This window comes from Chinchilla lanigera, unplaced genomic scaffold (genome assembly GCF_000276665.1).
Source record: "Chinchilla lanigera isolate Chin_1 unplaced genomic scaffold, ChiLan1.0 scaffold00017, whole genome shotgun sequence".
Lineage (NCBI taxonomy): Eukaryota > Metazoa > Chordata > Mammalia > Rodentia > Chinchillidae > Chinchilla > Chinchilla lanigera.
Genome location: NW_004955418.1, coordinates 16,850,996 through 16,872,450, shown reverse-complemented (window position 1 = coordinate 16,872,450; position 21,455 = coordinate 16,850,996). Strand labels below are relative to the sequence as shown.

The following is a 21,455-nucleotide window of genomic DNA, read 5'->3' as shown; positions in this document are numbered from 1 at the left end:
TACTTTCTTAGATAGTTTTGAAAAAATTGTTACTCTGACAACCAAAAATTCCTGGCCATCTTTATTCAACCTGCCACAAGACAGAATCAGCTCTTTCTAGAGAAGACTTCCTTGTTGGTTTTGAGAAGAAAGGTGTAAGAAAGAAATCCAGCAGGGTGTAGTGGTGTCTGCCTATAATCCCAGCACTCACGAGGCTGAGGCAGGATTGTGGCAAGTTCGAGGCCAACCCAGGCTACAAAGTGAGTTCAAGGCCAGCCTGAACTGCATAGTAAAACCCTGTCTCAAAAAGACCAAAAAAAAAGAAAAAAGGAAAAGAACTCCAGGTGCCAGGGTGTGTGTATGGTGGTTCTTTCTGGCTGGTGGCAGGCGACCATGAAGGTGACAACACAGGGGCAGAATGAGATTCCTTTTTACGAAACAGTCACTCAATGACAATTTTAATCCACTCTTACTCTCAGGGAATTACCATTTTCCTACTTCTAGTAGTAGGAAAACTTTTTAAATAAAAATATTTTTGTACCACCAATTTTTCCCTTTTGTCTACTATCTGTGCTGCGTATTTATTTTCTCCAAACCATGTGTGTAAATTTGACTAATTGATCCCAAATTAAGAAATCCTCACGGCCCTCCTCTCCTTAGATAATTCTTCTGTCCCTCATCAGCTGAGCACCTCCCCAAACGCCTTGCACCACCGCCCCCAAGACGCACTGTCCCATCTGTGTGACCTTTGCTTCAAGGTCACTCGCCAAGAGACCTAGCAGCAGTGAAGAAGACTGGTTCTAGACTCCCGCTCCAGAGTTCTCTATTTGACCTCCGCGATCCTGCTTTTCCTTTCTCTTTCCTTTGTTCTTTTTTTTTGTACCATGCCCATTTCTTTGTCATCAGCGGTTTTAATGCTGAACTCCAGTTTCTATTATCTCAGCAATTCACTCTCCTCCATCTATAAAACCTGCCGGTCAGCAAATCTCACTCAGTTCTCTCTGAATAGCCCCAGGGTCAGGCCACTTCTCTCCTCCCCCAGTACTGCACTCAGTCTATTATCCTTAGACACCGATCATTTCCTCTCCAAACTAGCAAACTAGCCTAAGTGGTTTCCCAGCTTCAGCCTTGCTTGTTTTATTCTTTTAACAATGGATCAGCCAGAAGTATCATGCTAGTGCTGGGCATGGGGCATACATGCCTGTTATCACACACCTGGGAGGCTGAGGCAGGAGGATCCATGTGAGTTTGAGGCCAGCCTACTTAGTGAGTTTGAGATCAGCCTGAACTACATAGTGAGACCTTGTCTCAAAAACCAAACAGAAGCCTGTTTGGTCATATCTTGCATCTGCTTGGTTGCTGTGGTGCTATCTTGTTGAACCTAGTGCAAAAGCCATTCTTTCCTTTTCTGGCTTCATCTTTTTCTCCCTTTTCCCCTTCTATTTGTTTTGCTGGTTGGTTGGATGGATGGTTGGTTCTGTTCTTGTGTTTTTGAGACAGTGTCTTTTTTTTTTTTGTCTTTTTGAGACAGTGTCTCACTATGCAGCTCAGGCTGGCCTTGAGCTCACTTTGTAGTCCAGGCTGGTCTCAAACTAACAACGATCCTCCTGCCTCAGCCTCCCGAGTGCTGGGATTACAGGCGTGCGCCACCACATCCGTCTTTGAGACAGTGTCTTACTAATGTAGTCTATGCTGGCCTTGAGCTCTTGCCTCAGCCTCCTGAACGCTGGTATTATAGGCATCCACTACTATGCCCACCTTTCCTTCTATTTATTGGACTTGTGAAGTACACTTTGTGAACAGTGATGATAACAAGTTGGAAGACCCAAACAAGATTAAAGCCAAGTTACAAAGCGGGAAGGCTCAGGGCTGCCTATAAAGATGAAAGGTTTCTCAAGGATTGTCTAAAGGTTCAAAGAGATTTCTGTTTATTCTATACATTTCCGTGCTTCCTACGCCTTGCAGGTACGAAGAGATTTGTGTAACCCAGTTTATCTTTCAGATTAAGACAGCAATATTTTGGACAAGATGCTGTTGACAGGACACATGCCCAACACTGTCACCTCCACTGATGACCTGATGCCAACTCCGAGACCAATGAACCTTGTGACCCAGGAGCTCATTTGAATGTCTCCCTTCTTGCTTTAACAATCTTCCTCTCGCTATAGTTCACTGCGGCTCACTGTGCCCGCTGAAATGCTTCTCTGTTTCCGAATGAATATCTGGAGACTCTGCTCGACTATTTCTGGGTTGACAGCTGTCACCTCTGCGTCTTTGCAGGAGCTCTGCCATCTGACTCCTCAAGGGGCCCCAGTCTCATTCCCTCAGTTTCCTCACATCCGAATCGAAGAATCATTTCGCACTTCCGGGATCCCCTACCTCAGAAATCAGTTCTAATACCTACACCCCTACCTCATACCCCATCTCTGCTATATTTTTCTTCTCCTAAAACTTACCCTGCTGTCTAGTTTCTTTTCCTTATTGATCTGCTGTTTGACAAGGATGTAAATTGTATGACGGAAGTGTTCTCTACTTCTCCAGCTGACTGATTTTCCCCCATTAGTATCTGGCACGTAGTAGATACTCAGTAAATATTTCTCAGATTGAATGAAGAATACCAGAAAATATAACAAATTAACATGGAGACCGAATAAAGAAATGTACCATTATTATATTAGAAACCATCCAGAAAATTTTCAGGGCACAATATGCTCTGTAGCTTTCACACTGACTCTCATCATGCCTTACAAGGAACAAAAGACAAAAATATAACTGAATATTTTAGCTACAGCCCTATTCCCACTGTATTTCAAAATCCCACTCTCTTTACAAGTAATTTCCAGACATTACTGGCATAGCCCCTGAAGTTTCTGGCCTACATTTGTTTTATTTGTTTTGTTTTTTTTTAGAAAACTTCAAAAAATAAATTTATAGATATAAACATTTTTAAAAATTGGCATATGTGGGGCTGGGGATTTAGCTTAGCGGCAAAAGCGCCTGCCTGGCAAGCGCAAGGTCGTGAGTTCAGTTCCTGGTACCAGAGAAAAAAACCAAAAAAAAAAAAAAAATTGGCATATGTTATGCCCTTATTCCATATGTTTTGTCTATAACTCCCAGTCTTATAAAATATGATTAGGTGCAAAATAACAGCAGAAAAAGCTTATGATTATCCTTTATAATTAAAAACTCACCATAAAAATTGATCCTATTTACCATGAAAGTTTTCCCTTATTCCAGTAAGGGTCATCTGAATTAATTTCTTTGTCTTTTTTTTTTTTTTTTTTTTTTTAGAGTCTCACTATGTAGTTCAGGCTGGCCCTGAGCTCACTATGTAGCCCAGGTTGGCCTTGAACTTGCAATGATCCTCCTGCCTCAGCCTCCAGAGTGCTGGGATTACAAGCATGCACCACCACACCCAGCCTGAATTCATTCGTTTACTTCTCCAATGTAGTAGACATTTCTTTGCTCAAATTTAACAGTTGACTCATAAAATCCTCAGATGGCAACCATTTCATTTGCAAGTTGCCAGTGCAAGCCTTTTAAATTGACTCTGCTAAGAATGTGGACCGTGCAAGTCTAGGGGTCTGGACTGATTGGGCCGCGGGGTATAGAGCCTGCCTCGGAGCCCCACCTCAAACCAAGGCTAACGGTAACTTCTCCAGCCCCAGAAAGAAAATTTTATTCAAAACCGTTAGCCGTGGCTACTATATTTTTAGAAGCAGTCCATCTTCATGCTGGAGGGTGAACTTCTTTCCCCTGCATTGATGTGGCCCAAATCTGTGCTGCAGATCCTGTTTCTTTTCCTACCTTTGATAAATGTAAACCTTGCTACTGTTAAAGAAAACACCTTAGTCATGAAGAGTGATTTAATAACCGTTATACTGAGTATATTGCTGTATAAAAATTCGATCACCACTGCTATCAAATCTTTTTTTCTTTCCGGTAAACAAGAAGGGCTCTTAAATAAATAAATCCCTGGGAGGAAAAAAATATTTAAATACCAACTACAAAATTACCTGACCTTCTAAAAATAATCTAGTTAAAAAGTGAGTGTTCACAGTGCGCTCAGGAAATTTTACCTTTGAAGAGCAAACAGCATCAAATGTGTTACAGTATTCCTTCACTTCAGGCTTCTTGCTAATTCCTTTCTTTTTTCTTATCTTTTCTTTTTCTTTTTGAGACAGAGTTTTACTGTGTAGCCCAGGCTGGCCTCAAACTCACAGTGGCCCTCCTGCCTCAGCCTCCTGAGTGCTGGGATTATAAGCGTGTACCACCTTGCCTGGCCTTCTTGCCAAATTTAGCAACACAGTCTATAAAGGAAATGGTGAAAATGAGAAAATGAAGCCGAGTGTGGTGGTGCACACCTGTAATCTCAGCACCTGGAGGCTAAGGGAGGGGGATCGCTGAAAATTCCAGGCCAGCCTGGGCTACATTGTGAGTTCAAGGCCAGACTGAAGCATAGAGAGACACTGTATGTGTGTGTTTGTGTGTGGGGGTAATATTCTTCAATGATTTTAAGGAATTGAAGTAGGAACATGGACTACTTTTTGACCTTTGGGGATCAGAAAATCAAACTATGTCATCATAAACTGTGCTTTTGGCTCTAGTGATAACGAGGTGCCTCACAGGATTGAAAGAGACAAACGAAGTTGTGTAGGAAGTTGTAGCTTCTTTGGGTAAATAAAATCCCCAATTTCTGTAATGCTGGCAATGGGAGAATCATAATTTGGAAGGGATAACAGGGCTTTCCTGGCCTGTTTGGCTTCTAGGATTCACCCTGAGGCTTTCTCAATAATTATGGTCATTATTGTGCCACCTGGGCCATCTGACACCCTAGACCGGGACACACACTATCCACACGTTTCCTCCCTACTGCAGAGTGTTGCCAAGAAAGGTCTCCGGGGTCCCCAGGACCTCATCCCCAGGGGAATCCAGGGGGAAAGTAACAAGGCTCCAAGTCTAGCGCTGGAACTAGGAAACCTGGTTTGCCCTCTGGAGCTCTAAGCCTTACCCTGTCCAGCTCAGCTGACCACCTTCTGGAGGCCGTCTGACACCGTGCACCTGCTCCTCAGTACCACCCTTCCTCAAAGCCTACCCCACTCGACGGGCCACAGGGAAAAGGGGCTGCATCTCCTGCCACCCGGGGCCAGCCTTCTGAGCTCTGATTTGCTATCAAACTCCACTCTCCCCCTGTCACAATGACGGACACCGCACTTGTCCATGTCCCCAGGAGCTACTGTATCATCTCACAGACCACAGCGGTATTTTTACCTCAGTTAAGTTGCAGTAGTGTCTTCTTCATACCCCCTACAAGAAACTGATTTGTACAGCAGCCATGCAGTAGTCACCGGCTCTAACCATAGAGGCTGCCTGAGCTGCAGCAGCTAGGAGCCAATTCCAGGAGTCGCAGAACCCTACTACAGCTAAGGAAGGCCAGCAGCTCTTGAGAGTCTATACCCACCATTGATTTGATGGTAAACAAAAATGCCCAACACTTCATCTACCTTTTTTTTTTTTTTTTTTTTGAGACAGGGTCTTGCTATGCAGTTCAGGCTGGCCTTGGGCTCACGTTGTAGCCCAGGCTGGTCTTAAACTCACAACTATCCTCCTGCCTCAGCCTCCAAGTGCTGGGATTACAGGCGTGCGCCACCACACCCGGAAAATGTTTTCACTTTTTGTTGTTGTTGTTGTTATTGTTGTTTTTTGGTATCAGGAATTGAACTCAGGACCTTGTGCTTGCCAGGCAGGCGCTTATGCTGCTTATCCCTACCCCATCTACCTTCTAAAATATATGAGTTTAAAAAAAAAAACAAAATAATAGAATAAAATATATGAGTTTGAGGCCAACCTGAACTACCTAGGGAGACTCTTTGTCAAAAAAAAAAAAAATTAAACCATTTATATATATACAGCCCACACCTCCTATTCTGATCAAAAAATAAAAGAGTTATTTTTGTTAAAAAGAGGGATTCCATGGAAGGAAATCCTTAGGGTAAATAGAAATTCTAAAGTTTTTACTAACATGGGTTTCCACTCTAGTGACACAATGATTCTTTTCAAACTTAATTCATCTATCTTATTTCTTGGCCTACAACTTTGCTTCCCATAGACTCCTCCCAATGAGTAAGATCTGAAAACTTTTTAAAAGGATTCATATTTCCTTAGGCTTTGAGCACTGACACTAAAACAAAAGCATTAACTAATTTGTAAGAGACTAAAACTACAATATACTTTTTGTACTCCTTTTGAAAGTTATGAAATCACATTACCTGATTAGACTGTGATAATCCCAGGGTAGTTGGAAAATCATCTTTAAATTCATCCATTAGGTCCGTAATTACTTTCTGGATCCCCTCGACTGAGAAAAAAAAGAAGAACAAAACTTTAAAAATATTCGCCAAGCCAGGCATGGTGGCACACCCATGTAATCCTAGCACTTGGGAGACTGAGGCAGGAGGATCACCATGAGTTCGAGGTCAGCCTGGGCTACATAGTGAGTCCAGACCAACCTGAACTACATAGGGGAGACCCTGCCTCAAAAAAAAAAAAAAAAAATCCCCTAAATGATTCACATGGAAATCTGGGTTCACCTTCTACGTAACTGAGAAAACAAGGGAACCCAGGGGGATTTTATTCCCAACTGTTTCCACACCCATAACCCTTTACAAGATTGTGTATACTTCTTCCAAAGAAGTTCTTCAACACCTGTCCACATGTCCCCTTGACAGTTTTGCTGGGCATGGGGAGCTCTGGCTTGGGCTCCTAGTGCTTGGCAAGCTTGCCGGCCTGAGATGAAGGTGGCCTTCTCCTCAGGAAAGCAGACAGAACAGAATACAGCTCACTGCTGGAATTCTTTGTTATTCCACAATGGGCCTCTGATCGCTTGTTCCAGAATCTTCTGGAATCACTCCGGCCGTGAGAGGCGGAAGAACATGTTTGGAGGCACGAGGACACCTGTGAGGGGATTGAAAACTGAGCCGGGCTAAGAAGTTGTACAATATAAATTGAATTTTGTCCCAACTTCTGCAGTGATACTTCAGTTAATGGATCATCTGAGAACAAGGCTCCTTTTGAACAGTGTTGGCCTGAGCTTTAAAAGAAATGCTTCGCCTATGATGCCAAGTGGGAAAGAAACACAAGCATGAACTCAGAAAGGCTTCTAAACAGATTGTTTTTCCCTCACCCAAATGAGACTCGCTAGGTCAAACCAGGCCAAATGTAGTCTTTGCTTTGTCTTCTTTATAACCCTAATCTTTATTTTTTTCTTTTCGTGTTTTATCCACCACCTAGGGCTCTCCCACTTCAGATGGTCATTATTTTCCTCTAACCAAACCTGGGAAGAACTGGCTATCAGACTCCATTGACTACCTAGTTACATTTTAATGTGGACGAGTTAAGAGTTGGCGAACTAGAACCCCATTTCAGTTTGAAGCCTTTATACTCAATGACAGCTGGACTGTTTTCTTCACCAAGTTTAGGCTGTGGGTGCCGAGGTCTACTCATGGGAACTGCTTGGGGCAAGAAATCGTGGGGAGGATCCCTCTAGCATGCGAAGCCTGCCAGGCCCCTGGCTTTTACATGGTCCTCAGTTCACTTTTTTTGTCTTTTTGAGGCAGGGTCTCGCTATGCAGTTCAGGCTGGCCTTGAGTTCACCTTGTAGCTCAGGTTGGTCTCGAACTTGCAAAGATCCTCCTGCCTCAGCCTCCTAAGTGCTGGGATTACAGGCATGTGCCACCACGCCTGCTGGTCCTCAGTTTTTAATATGCCTGAAAACGCTCTCCACCACCCCACACTCGCCTCTCCTAAACCAGATGGAAGCTTCTTCCCTCCATCTTGACCCTAAGACCTACGACAAGTATGCCCTTAATGTTGGAAAGTGCACTTCAGTATCAGAAAGAAAATCCCGGACAATCATGAGTGCACAAACTAGGAATCTGTATGGTAAGGCAATGCTTTTGCCACCCTATCCGGGCACTTGCCATCAGAGGAACGAATGTCCGGTAGCGCCTTCTCTCTCTGGTCTTGCCTGTTCTCTTCCCTCACCCACCACAAATCCTTTTATCCACCCGCACACTCCAGTGTCCCAAGCTCACAAGTGTTTTCTCCTCTCTTTGTTACTGCTTGCGCTCTCTCTCTCTCTCTCTGGTATCCTATAGAATTAACAAATGTAAAAGCGGAGCATTTTTCCTGCTAACACTCACCTGTCCCTGGAGCATCACAGACTCTGTGTGTGGTGCTACTCAAGTTCTTGTTTTTTTCTAACTCAGTGAACCTGTCCCTGGAATGGAAGTGGCACACAGCGTCCAGAAGTGACGAAGTAAAATCCAACCTTGTCAAACTTAGTTTACATTGTGATCTGATCTGACAGTATTTCGGTTTGCATTTAATTATGTTTTCACACCTATATCCACATACATCTTACGTTGTTTCAGATAATAAATTTAGGCTAAACAAATGTCAGTGGTTACTGTCCTTATTACGTTTTTCATTATGTTATGCTTTATGCTTCCTAATAAAGTACCACACACTTATAAAATGAGCTAGGAAACATTAGAAAGACCTCAAAGTAACTTTTGTAACAGTCATACAGGTTTATCTGTATTTAGAAAGCTTGAATACAGAAAAATAGATTTGCACATAGTTCTGAAGAAAACCGCTCAAGTGCAGGCAGTGTTGGCTTAGTCCTAGAAATAAAGAAGTGTTGGGGCCCAGTCAGGCCTGGGTTTGAATTCCAACTCTATTCTCTACCAGGCTGTGTAATTTTCAGCAAATAACTAAATTTTCTATTCCTAAATTTTACCTTTTGAAATGTGACAATAATTACTCAATAGACCTAAAATGTTCAATAAATTGCAGGTATCATTAAATATACAATACCATTCTGCTTTTGGAAAGTTGCGAAACCTGAATATAAGTCAGTTCTTCATTTTCCTGGTTCCCATGGGTTTCAGCCTGTTTTGATTTGTATTTGTAGCAAGGATTATCTACCAGTCCTCAAAGCCTATCCTCACAACCCACTACTATGTGAGACTTGTTTCAGAATTGTCCTTGGCCTTCATCAAGGATTTTGATTGGAAGCCATCTGCTTGGGAGTTACTCCCACAAGAACAGTTCTATCGGTACCAGGACTGTATCTGTCCAGCTCAGCTGGCTTCAAGATTATGCACGTCTTCCCTGAGAACATACTTTTCAGTGAAATAAATTGGATACAAACGTTTAAGTATCACATTGTTTCTCTCTCTTTTTTTTTTTTTTTTTTGGTACAAGAAATTGAACTCATGATCTCAGGCTTGCCAGGCAAGCACTTATGCTGTTGAGCTATATCCCCGGCCCTGCACTGTTTCTCTTGTGTGAGAAATCCAAAGGGTAAATAAGGACCAAAAAGGATGATAGATATTGGGAAGTCGGAAGAAAATGCTCAAGTGGGAAGGGGAACAAGGGATGGAGGAGAGAGAAAAGGAAAAGGAGGGAATAGGAATTTTAAAAAAAGAATGGAAGGAAAACAACAGAAACAAAGTTTTAAGGGAGAGTGGAAGAAGGATTGAGGGGAAGGGGAGGGAATGGACAATAGCATTAAGATATACTATGAACAGGTACAATGTGTACCAATAAAATTAATTTTAAAAAAAATCACAAACTATAAATGAAAAATTAAAAAGAAAGAAAAATAAAATAGGCTGGGGATGGTGACACACACCTATTGTCCCAGCACTCAGGAGGCTGAGGCAGGGGGATCACAGGATATGAGACCAGTTTGGGCTACATAGTGAGTTCAGTTCCAGCCTGAACTGTGCAGTGACACCCGATGATCTCAAAAGACAAAAAGCAACAGAGAAGAAAATAGATTAGTAGCTGTCACGAAGGAAGGAGTGGACATGAACCCTAGTGGGCCTGAGGTTTCTTTCTGGGGTGGTGAAATGTTCAGAAATGAAGCAGTAGTGGCAGGTGCACAACTCTGTGAATACACTAAAAATCACTGAGGTTTGCACTTTAAGGCTTTGGGTGTGTGGTACTAGGGTTTGAATGCAGGGCCTTTATCCTGAGCTACATCCCCAGCCCTTTTGTAGTTTTTATTTTGAGACAAGGGCTCACTAAGTTCCTAAGTTGCTCAGGTTGTACTTGAACTTGGAATCTTCCTGCCTCAGAATCTTAGGGAGCCTGCATTACAGACATGGGCCGTAATACTTGGCTAAATTTGCACTTTCAAGGATTAGTTTCATGATTCATGAATTATATTTCAATACAATTCTTACAAAAATTTTAAAAAGATTGTGCGTATCTACATCAAAGGCAAATGCTAATAATGTCAAAGTAATTTTAAAAATCATTATCTTGAGGAAGGGAGCTGACTTTTATTGAAGGCCAATTAAATGCCCATAACTGTGCCAGGGGTTAGGTTCCATCGCTCACCTCTTTTAATTCTCCGTGAGTTAGGGCTGGGGATTTAGCTCAGCGGCCAAAGCGCCTGCCTGACATGCGCGAGGTCGTGAGTTCGGTTCCCGGTACCGGAGAAAAACCAAAAAAAAAAAAAATTCTCCGTGAGTTAGGGATATTCTGAGAATATCAAAGAACATCAGTATACTGGTATTACCAGATTAGGATGACGCAAACCGGCTGGGAAAATGGACATGACCTGTCAATTACAAAGTTCCCAAAGCACTGTACCTGGAACCAATCAGAGAGGGCTATCTTCAATTCTCCTCGCGAGAACTCCAGCAGGTTTTTGATAGGACGGCCTAGGCCTGACGTCAGCCTGAGGATGGCCGCCATTGAGCTCTTGGCCTGTGTGCCGTTTCCCAGGGCTCTGCTGTCACCCTCTAGAGTGTTACCTCTTTTCCTAGTTTTAGTTGATCCGAGCTCACTCTGCAGAGCATGCTTTTCTTTTCCTACCTTTAATAAACGTAAAACCTCGCTACTGTTTGCTCTTGTCTTGACCAATTCTTTGCTTAGGACTGAAAGAACCTAGAAACCACCTCTGGAGAAGACTTCAGCAAACACCAAAAACAGGAAACATTCTGACACCTTGATTATAGCTTTTGTGACCCTCAGAACTATCCAACCAAGCTGCACCTGCGTTCCTGACTACAACTCTGCGATGATTTTTCCTGTTCTAAGATGTAACATTTTGGTGTAATTTGTTACTTAGCAATATGTAAGTAACAATTCATTTAAAATAACAATAACAGCCAAGGGCAGGCCTGTAATCCCAGCACTTGGGAGGCTGAGGCAGGAAAACTACCACATGTTTGAGGCCATCCTGTGCTACATAGTGAGTTCCAGGCCAGAGTGGACTACATAGTGAGACCCTGTCTGACAAAAAAATACAAACAAACACCATAACAGCATTTTCAGTAGAAATAATTGTATTTTCTAAAATGAAAAATGTAGCAAGCCAAGTGGTAATTGTTCTCATTTTTTTCAAATCCCTTTAATATCTAGTTTTGTAGGACATATCTGGCATATCTGACATATCTGTTCCTGGATTTAACCTATTTCAGTGCATTGTTTTGGTTGAAATGCATAAAGAAAATCCTGCCTCATACAGATATGTAGCTGCAAAAGAAGCATTTTAATAGTTTTTCCAGATAACTATGGACATTTTTCTTTGATCCTTTATCATTATTCAACAAGTGATCATTTCTTAAAAGTTAATTGCAATTTGGAAGCCTTATTAATGAACTTTTTACACTCTATTACATTAATAGTTGTTGGTCTGTTTTGCATATTAAATGACTTTTTTACTAATACATAATTTTGTAACATCATGCACTGATTATTTGGATAATATTGGTTATGCAGATCTTCCATTGACAGGTTTATATAAAATCCCACTAAAACAAAAGACAAACATTTGTGAATAGCTTAACTGAACTTCTCCGAAAGCCTTTAAGTTTGGGGAAGTGATTGTATTATAGTGTCATATAGCAAATGACCTCAAATTCCGTAACTTAGAGCAACAGACTTTTATCATTTCCCAGTTCCTTAAGGGTGAGGAATTCAACAGTAGTTTGGCTCGGCTGGTTCTTGCTCCAGGTCTTTGAGGACACTCCGGTCAGGCTGTTGGCTGGGCTGTGCTCATCAGAAGGCCTGAGATGGTGACCCACTTCCCAGGTGCTCCTGTACCTTGAGACGCCCTCCAGACATCTACTTCTGGGTCCACTCAGGTGGTTGCCAGCAAGTTTCAGTTCTTTGTCACATGGGTTGCTTGCGTGTGTGTATCCTCAGCTGGCTTCCCTCTCCCGGGGCTGCCTCACAACCTAGCAGCTCACACTTACAGTGAGTGCTGAGACGAAGGGGAGGGCAGGGAGGACAAGGGAAACGGGGAGGGGGGGAGCACCGAGGGGGAGGGGAGCACGGAGTGGGGAGGGAACTCAAGGTACGAGCCACAGTCATTTTATAATTTTTTTTTTTTTTAACAGAAAACTGAGGCCAGATGGAGCCCCCTCTCCTGATGGGAGAAGAAGTAAGGATGGAAGAAAAAGGAAGAGGGGGAGAAGGAGGAGGAAAGAGAAAGCCATTTTATAATCTAATCTCAGTGTGACAGCAGCTTGTGTCTTCAGCCATATTCTCGTTGAGGCAGGATAGAAGAGATAAAAACTAGGCAGAAAGGAGACAAGCAGAATCACAATCTTAAAACTGAAAACTGCACCTTCAGGAAACAAACCGTTTTGCTTAGTTTTGGTTTTGGTTTTGGTTTTGATTTTGATAAGAATTTAGCGTTCACCTGCAAAAGGGCTTGGTCATTGCTTTTAGTTGCCAGTGATCCTTTGACCACTATCTTCCTGTGCTTGGGCCGACCTCTCCCAGGCACCAAATCAAGACCACAGATTTCTACCATCGACCACATTTTCACCTGTAAATTAGGCCAGCACCCAAAATACATAAAGATTGTCTCGCTGTAGGTGGACCACCGCTCCACCGGACCAAGACCAAGACTCTAGGTTATCAAATTCCACAGGTTTCCACCACTAAAAACTTGTATGTCCAGTTCTAAACTAATGTGTTTCATTTCTCTGACAGCCCACACTCCACTCTTGAAACGTCCTAAAATGTCTGCCTAATGAACCCTTCCTGTCCCTCCCACACGTTCTGAGAGCTTTGTCCCTGAGAGGAGGTAGTGAGCCTGTGCTTACTCTGCAAACACAGTTGAGGGTTGGGAAGCAATGCCCACCTCTTGAGGAGAGCCGATTATATCTACAAAACCATAATCTGTCAAGCTCATAGGACTGGATGCAAGTTTTCCTAAGTTCTAATTTTTGCTTTAAAGCTCATACTTATGACTGACAATCAGTGCTGTCATTTGTTTCCTTAGACATGGCAGACTTTCTTCTTTTATCTTTTAAAAAAATATTGCAAAATACCCAACCCCATATAATAGCGATGTTGAACCTTTTAGAGACAAATGCCCAAACTGCAGCCCAAAACCCACTTATTTAATCACTGCAATTAAGCCTGAACATTAAGATTTTAGTGTAAAAAAAAAAACTCATACATGAACATATGTTGTCTTTTAAAAAACATGTCTGCCATAGGTTCACCACTACTGCCATGTAACCATATTTGTCATGAGTCACTTTTTCAAGAGAAAATGACAGGCTGGGCGTGGTGGCACACACCTGCAGGCCCAGCACTGGGGATGCCGAGGCAGGAGGAGCGCTGTGAGTTCAGCGCCAGCCTGGGCTACATAGTGAGTTCAAGGCCGCCCTGAACTACACAGTGAGACCCTGTCTCAAAAATAAAAAAAGAGAAAATGAAAGTCTATGGAAAAAAATCACAGCCTAAACAATTATACAAGAACTTTTCCTTGAGGCAATCATATATTTCAGAAAATGGGAGAAGCGCTTTGTGTGTAGTTTGTATTTCAGGAGATAATTGTACAGATTGTTAAAATGTTTACTCCAGAGTCACTGACATATGTATTTAAGCATCTTAAATAAAACTGACTTTTTTGATATACATTTGACTGCTTGGAAATTCAGAGTAGGAAAATCACCAAGGGAAGGAGTAGGTCAGGAAATGCCTCACAGAAAGATGTGTGCATTGAGTTGGCTGAGAAATGCATTCAGGCCAGAGCAGAAAAGAAGAAGTAAGAGCAGTGGGTAGGGGGAATGGAGCACAGCCCGCTCGAGCCTGAGGAGAGGGGCGGCAGAGCAGGGGGAAGCTGTGGGCTTGACGTGGAGAGCTGTGGCGAGGACCAGCCTGAAACCTTCACCACAAGGCCCCCCGAGGAGCCCTGAGAGAGTGGGGGCTGCTGGAAGCCAGCAGGTAGGTCGTCACCCGCCAGAAACTCAGTGGGAAGTTCTCAGCAGGCACCTGCAAGACCACAGTCCCCTCAGCCTGCGTGCGCCTCCTGAGAGCACCAAGGCCGGTCACAGCCAGACAGCTACACACGAGCTTCCCCACGGCCTCTCTCTGCCTTCCATCCGCCAGCACCGGAAGGGCTGTTTAACAGCAGCAGAGGAGGAGGAAGAACAGACCGCGAGGAGGAGAAACGGCTGAGCAGCGCTCCTTGCAGCCTCTGCCAAAGACCTCCACGCCGGGAGCAAAACTCAGTAGAGAGAAGGAAGCAGTTTTAAAGGGAACGCGATTGGGGTTTGGTGTACACCAAGCTGTCCTCTATTTACTAAAAGAAAACTATTCCTTTACTAGCTGAGAGCAACCACAAACCTATACGATTGACTTCAGACTTCAAGGGTGTCAGGGAGGAATACTGTGGCTTGGAATACAATGATAGCACAAGTTTGAAGGACACTGCAGAGGAAGGAGAGACTTGCCGTGAGCACGTACTCTGCTCAGTGCCGCTCTAGGCGAGCGCCTACAGCAGCTGTTAATTGGGCATCTGTTTTTGCCAGGCTGATGTTCTACTGGTAAGCATCCACGAGTGAACACTGGATTAGTCACCTTTCTACTTCTGGGACCTAATGTTCTATTTGCCATATACAATTTAAAGGTGTAAAAGGTTCTTTTGACTCATGGCTTCAGAGGTCTTAGTCCATGGTTGGCTGGTTCCAAGAGTGAAAAGGTGTGGCAGAAGGCTGCGGCAGAGGAAAGCGGCCTGACCAGTGGCAACCAGGGAGCAGAGAGGCAGCAAGAGAGCCAGAGAAAGTGGAAGAGGAATACGCCCTTCCTTGTCATACCCCCAGGGACCCCCCTCCTTCAGCCAGGTCCCTCCTACTACAGCACTCACTGAACGCATTGATGGACTGATCCACTCATGACTACTGTGCCCCCACCTTTTACCTTTTAAAAGTCCCACCTCTGAACACATGAGACTATTGAGGGACATTTTAGAGCTAAACCATAATAAACATGATGTTTAATACTCATTGGAACCAAAAAATTGCACACAGTTAACCTTTGCATTCTCAGTTTTCTCATCTATAAAACGGTGATGAACGATGACTAGTTCACAGGGTTATTGTTAGGAGTATACATGAGACAATGCATGTATAGAAACAGTGCTTGGAGTACTTGGTGCATTTGATAAGTGATAGCAGTCATTACGGTCATCATGATCTCAGTGCAATGACCTCATACAAATAGTACTTCAGAGACATTTACCATGCACTAGCATGCGAGACAGATTAGAGGAGGAGCTGGGAGAAAAGTGACACACTGAATTATATGAGGCTTAAATGGCAGCCGTAGGAACAAAAGGGAAGGCATGAACATGGAGGATACATGCGAGGAAAATGATCAGAAGTGGTGACTGTGTATAGCAGATGAAAGGGAAGGAGGAACCAAAGGTGACTTAAATTTTAAAATCTGTGCTGCTTGGGAGACTAGTAGAAATAGTAGAAATACAGAAATTGGCACAGTGAGCAAGTTGGCTGGTTGACAGTCATGGAAAGAAATATTTGTTTTGTTTCGATATATTTTAAATTTAGGTAACAGTAGGATTTTACAAGTGCAAGTATCTTGTAAATATTTGGAAAGTAATTATTTATCTATCTATTCATTCATTTATCTACTACTTCTCAAGAGGCACTTGGCATCAGCTACCATACTAGGATTCAGACATAATTTGAGCTGAGTATCATGGTGTAGGCCTGTAGTCCCAGCACTCAGGAGGCTGAGGCAGGAGGATTGCCATAAGTTCTAGGCCAGCCTGGTTATAGAGTGAGACCCTGTCTCAATCCACCCTCCAGTAGTCTGAGTAAGATACAGGAGCCAGATAGAAAAATTTGGGGATTTCAGCAGAGAACTGGCCCCTGAGACCATGAATCTTCATTAGTTTTCTCTGGAGAATGTCAAGAAGAGAAAACTGCTGGGAATATTTGCAGGGAGCCCCCAGGAATGTTCAAAGGGGTGAGCACTACATCAGGATCATATGCTGTAATTCTTTCTATATTAAACCTTAACTAGCCATCATTTATAAACATTTAATCAGGACCACGAATCGGTTTCATAGTAGCTATTCCTTTTTCTAGAGCATTTTCACTTTAGAATAATTACAGATCCAGAGTCAGTTACAAAAATAGCAGAGAGGTCTCGTTTACCCTGAACCTGGTTTCCTTCATTGTAAAGTACATCTCATGTAATTATACAACATCAAAATCAGAAAGTTTACATTGTTGTAATCCACTGATTTAATTCAGATTTCACCAGTTTTATGTGCGCTTGTTTACATGCATATCATGCTTGTCTATTACAAAATAAATTCTTCTAGTGGAAAGACAGCTTTCCAAATGACTCATTTGGTTTTTGTTCTTGTGGCCAAATCTTGTATTTTCTCTACTAGCTTTGAATATTGAACCATCTTGGGACATATGACAGGCACATGGCTGCACAGCTTTGCTCTGAGGAGATGGAAAATGGTTTTCTGGAATTCAAACATGTTAATATGGAGTACTTGATAAGGGGCAGTACATTTTTCACTTAATTTAAAAATGTATTTAGTTTAAATTCATATCTAGAATGTCATACACATTATTAATCTATAAGAAGTGACATTTTCATTTAAAATAAAATATGGGTACTCAAGTAATTAATTGAAGTACACATTACTTAAAGTATAAAACCAGCCCTTACAATATGTTCCATACATACATACTATTATAATGTTTTGTGTTACTATAAAAAATGAGACTGAATAATTTATAAAGAATAGAAATTTATTTTTCATACTTCTGGAAGCTAAGAAGTGTAAACTCAAGACGCTGGCATTTGGTATCTGAGATAATGCCTCCCTGTTCTACCCTCTGGAGGGAAGAAACGCTGTACCCTCCCACAGTGGGAAGGGTCAGGAGTGTGCATCCTTCAACCCTGACCCCTTTTATAAATTGCTAACCTCATTCATGAGAATACAGCTACACCTCCCAAAGACCAAAACTCATAGTACTGCTGCACTGAGGTAAGTCTCAAAATAAACTTTGGAGAGGATTCCATTAGTCAAACCATAGCTTGTATAATTAAATATTTCATGTATGAAATTTAATAACTCCATGTTAGTAGCAACTTTCTTCTTCTTTTTTTTTTTTTTTTTTGGTCATTTTGAGATAGGCTCTCACTGTGCAGTTCAGGCTGGCCTTGAGCTGACTTTGTAGCCCAGGCTGGTCTCGAACTCTCAACGATCCTCCTGCCACAGCCTCCAGAGTGCTGATTACAGGCGTGTGCCACCACACCCCGCAAGTAACCGCTTTCTTAAATCTCTTACTGCACATCTATCCACAGCTTTATCTCTCATCATCTCTATCTCTGTATCCGATTGTCTCTCTGAAAAGCTCTGACTGATAAGTTGGAAGCATAGTCAACACAGTTAACTTTGGAGACTGCAGGGCAGAACATTTTTAAATTTTTAAAAACCAATTAGAGTAAAAGATTAATTTTGTCATTAATCCCCACCCCCCCAAAAATACTGAAAATATTCCTCCTTGCTTCCAGCCTCCGACATACACAGCAGGGTGGAAGAGAGAGACTAGGCTTGGGCAGAAAGGGTTAAGTCACAGGAATAAAATGCAGGATGGTGGTCCCTGTAAGAAGGCAAGGTCAATTTAGAGAGCATGTATATTGGCTGATTTTCTTGATCTGAATGATGGGGAAGTGTTTGTTTTATAATTATTCATTAAACCACATATTTCTGTAGTGTGCCTTTTGTATATCTTATAATTTGTAAGAGTAAAGATGAAAACTATGCTGAATAATATGAATTTTATAATATTTGAACCCTAAAAGTCATAATATTTTTGAAGTGAACAAATTTGGAACATTTAAAACAAGTCTGTTTAAAATACTACATAATATAGTACAGCCAAGTTATACAAGTCAGTCAGGACAAGTGAAGAACTGTAAATAAGTACCCCTAAAATAAAAACATTTTCTGTTTTTTAAAACTTGCTTCTAGCCAAACAAGGAAGAAAGAATAACAACTAGACATTTGATGTTTTTTATTGCCATGACAAAATACATGAAGTAGGCTGGTTTATTTAGCTCCCAGTTCTGAAAATGCAAGGGCAAGTTGCCAGCAGTGCTCAGACCTGGTGAGGACCTTCCTAGAGGGTGACAGATGGTACCACAGTGTGGGAGGAAGAGATCACTGTTATAAACAGGAAGCCAGAGAGAAAGAATGAGGTCAAGACTGGAATCCCAGAAGCACTCCTAGGAGCACGTCTCCATTGACCTAAGGACCTCCCACTAGGTGCACCTCTGTAAAGCTCCACCACCTCCCAGTAGTAGCTCCTTGGGGACCAACTCTCCCACACATGAAACCTTTAGGGGAATACACTTGAACCATATCCAAACCATGGCACTTGGTAGACAATAAAGAGCATTACAGAGGTAAATGCTGAAGACACAGAGAAGAGGAAAGAGAGTGCAATCCCTCCCAAATCAAAAGAGGATGTGAAAACAGCACTCTTACAGGATTGGCTTCAGCGGAGCAGAGGGTGCCACATACACACCCCTTACTTTTGTCATGTAAATTTTTACTCACCATACTCACCAGCTGTGCGTGTCTAAGGGATACAGGAAGCAATCTATATGTTTACCCACTTGGTACGATTTCAATGGCAAGCTGTGGGCATGTGTATAAAAGTGGCAAAGTGCGACTTACACTGTTACACTCCATGAAACTGGTTTGTTTATGTTTACCCAAGCACCACAGAGGGTCCAATAGACCCACACCACACCAGGATTTGATTTTTAAACAAGTTTTCTTTTTATTTTTTTGGTAGAAGTACTCCAATTCAGTACAATAGCATAGGAAAAACCAGATTTATAAGTTTTGGAGGACATAAAAGTGAATCAGCAGACTACTCACGCATGGATGATGAAGACGGTCCATTGTGATTAAATACATGGTTTCATAACAAAAGAGTGGTGTGGGTAGGTGATGATGATAATGATGATGTGATGATGATGATGATGCCTTTGATGTTGGCCATGTGAGCTACAGTTCCTATGCTAGTGACATGGAACAAGAATTGACTGATACAGCCACAGGAAATGCAGTCCTCCTTGATTCAGATAACAAAGAAAACAGCAATGTCAGGAAATATTTAGTTGAAATGTTGCAAAACAGTCATGCAACCAAATGGAACAATCCAATGTCAGAACTAGGTACAAAAATATAGAGGGAGTCTTGACGGGGTGGTCATATATTGGACAGAATGCCAGTACTACCATCCAACATTGGAAATCATGACAGACAAAATGCTACAAGATGCTGTGAAAATACAAAAGCTGAGATAAAGATAAAATGTTCTGTATGCACCAATAGCCATATTTAAAAATGTATTTATTATGACACCACATTAGGGGAAATGAAAACATTCATGGGTCTTCTGTACTCTCATGGTAATTGCAGGAATGTGAAAGACTTACGGGTGAGCAATGGGTCAAAATATGGCATAAAAATTTGTGCCCTTGCAGATGCAAAGATTTATTATGCTTTCAATTTACAAATTTGTCCTGGAACTCAGCTATTGGGTCCTTCTTTGTGTAGTAATAAATTGAATGATGTTATGAACAGACTTGTTGCTCCCATCTCCCAAACTAATTGGAATGTGACATTTGATAATTGGTTTAACAGTTTCCAGTTGATACTACATTTGCTAACACAGTACAAGTTGGCCAGTGCAGGAACTGTATGTGGAAACAAAGCAGAAATTCCAAATGAAATGTTGCAAATTAAAGACAAGGAATTGTATGCTACAATCTTAGGGTTTCAAAAAATGTAACATTGGCCTCCTGTATGGTAAAGAAAAACACACTGGTACTGCTGATGTCAACACTGCATCATGACAGAAATACTGATAGGGAAACTTCAACAAAACCGAAGCCTGAGACAGAAACTTTCTACAACAAAACCAAAGGCTAAGTGGATGCTTTTGATGAGTTATGCAGCAACTATGATGTCACTCAACACATAAAGCACTGGGTAATGGTTGTGTTTTACTCAATCCTAAATAAAGATGTGTGGCATAAATAGTTTCACAGTTTACAAAGAAAATAACAAGTACAAAGTACCACAGAGAAATTTTCTTAAGAGGATTGGAACACGTAAGAGATCGTTAACAGCAGAGGAAAAACTATGCAAAAAAATTGTGGAGCACACTGGTGAGCTGACAGGTACACAGGCAGGTGCAGCACCCCAAAGACCTACTGTGATAACAGGAAATGACCTCATGACGAATGCTGTCAGATAGTTCACTAGGCTTTCTTTTCTGATTGACAGAACTGCTAATCAGAAGAGAAAACTTTCTTAAAATATGAAGAAAAAACTTAGAAAACTGATCAAGGTATAGATTCGCTTAGTGAAGTTTGCTCTGGAAAGCAATGTCTTTTTTTGACAACTGAATATTGGTATATGTCTTAGTTACTTTTCTCATTGCTGAGACAAAATACTGGACACCCCAAATTAAAGGAGGAAAGTTTTATTTACAGTTTTGTAGAGGATTCAGTCCACAATGGACTGGCTCCAAGGCAGGGTGTCACATGACAGAGGCACAACTGTTGTTGGTGGACAGAAGACAGCAGAAGCAACAAGGGATGGTGGGACAAGCCTCTTCCTGTCCCTTATTGTGCATGCAGGCTACCTGCCCTAGGGCGGGCTTAGCACTCACACCCTTAATCCGAGCCAGAACCATGCCAAACCAATCAGTGGACTGGTTTACTATCACACACCTTTAATCCCAGCACCACACAATCTAACTACAGCCACCTCTGAAAAGCCTGCCACTCATGACTGCATGAGGCTTTGGGGGGACATCTAGACACAAACCATAACAGTGTAATTGTCATTAAAAATTTTATATTTGTAGAACATTCTTGGGATCAAAATGATCTGTACTCTATGCTTACTAAGTGTTTGTTGAACTGAAAGATAATCATGGGCTTTCCTACAGGGGAAGGTGTTGGCCACATATCACAAGTTCCTAGTCCCTCTGGTAGTCTCCCTTCTCATTATACATTAGTGAACCAGTGTTATAGTTTACATATTAGACTCTGGTACACTGGATTAGCACAAGCTACTCCCC

At 42.0% G+C, this 21,455-nt stretch overlaps 1 protein-coding gene and 1 long non-coding RNA gene across 3 annotated transcripts in view; both read right to left on the bottom strand.

Annotated features, from left to right (window-relative positions):
* Spata9 (spermatogenesis associated 9) overlaps window positions 1-10,444 on the bottom strand; it is a 30,297-nt gene extending 19,853 nt beyond the window's left edge. Inside the window, exons 1-2 of one of the 2 annotated variants that reach the window (XM_005382239.2) lie at window positions 10,390-10,444; window positions 6,249-6,337 (exon numbers count right to left, since the gene is read on the bottom strand). In XM_005382239.2, coding sequence (XP_005382296.1) covers window positions 6,249-6,305 — 57 coding nt within the window. In that variant the 5' untranslated portion in view covers window positions 6,306-6,337; window positions 10,390-10,444. Of the gene's footprint in view, window positions 1-6,248; window positions 6,338-6,659; window positions 7,580-10,389 lie in introns of those variants that run through there. The other variant, XM_005382236.2, reaches the window with a different exon arrangement.
* A 1,083-nt stretch (window positions 10,445-11,527) lies between these two features.
* Window positions 11,528-20,313, bottom strand: LOC106148249. Its single transcript, XR_001233522.1, has 2 exons — window positions 19,238-20,313; window positions 11,528-12,576 (listed from the first exon to the last, which is right to left on the bottom strand). It is a non-coding gene; the product is annotated as an uncharacterized LOC106148249 (long non-coding RNA).
* Window positions 20,314-21,455: the final 1,142 nt, after the last annotated feature.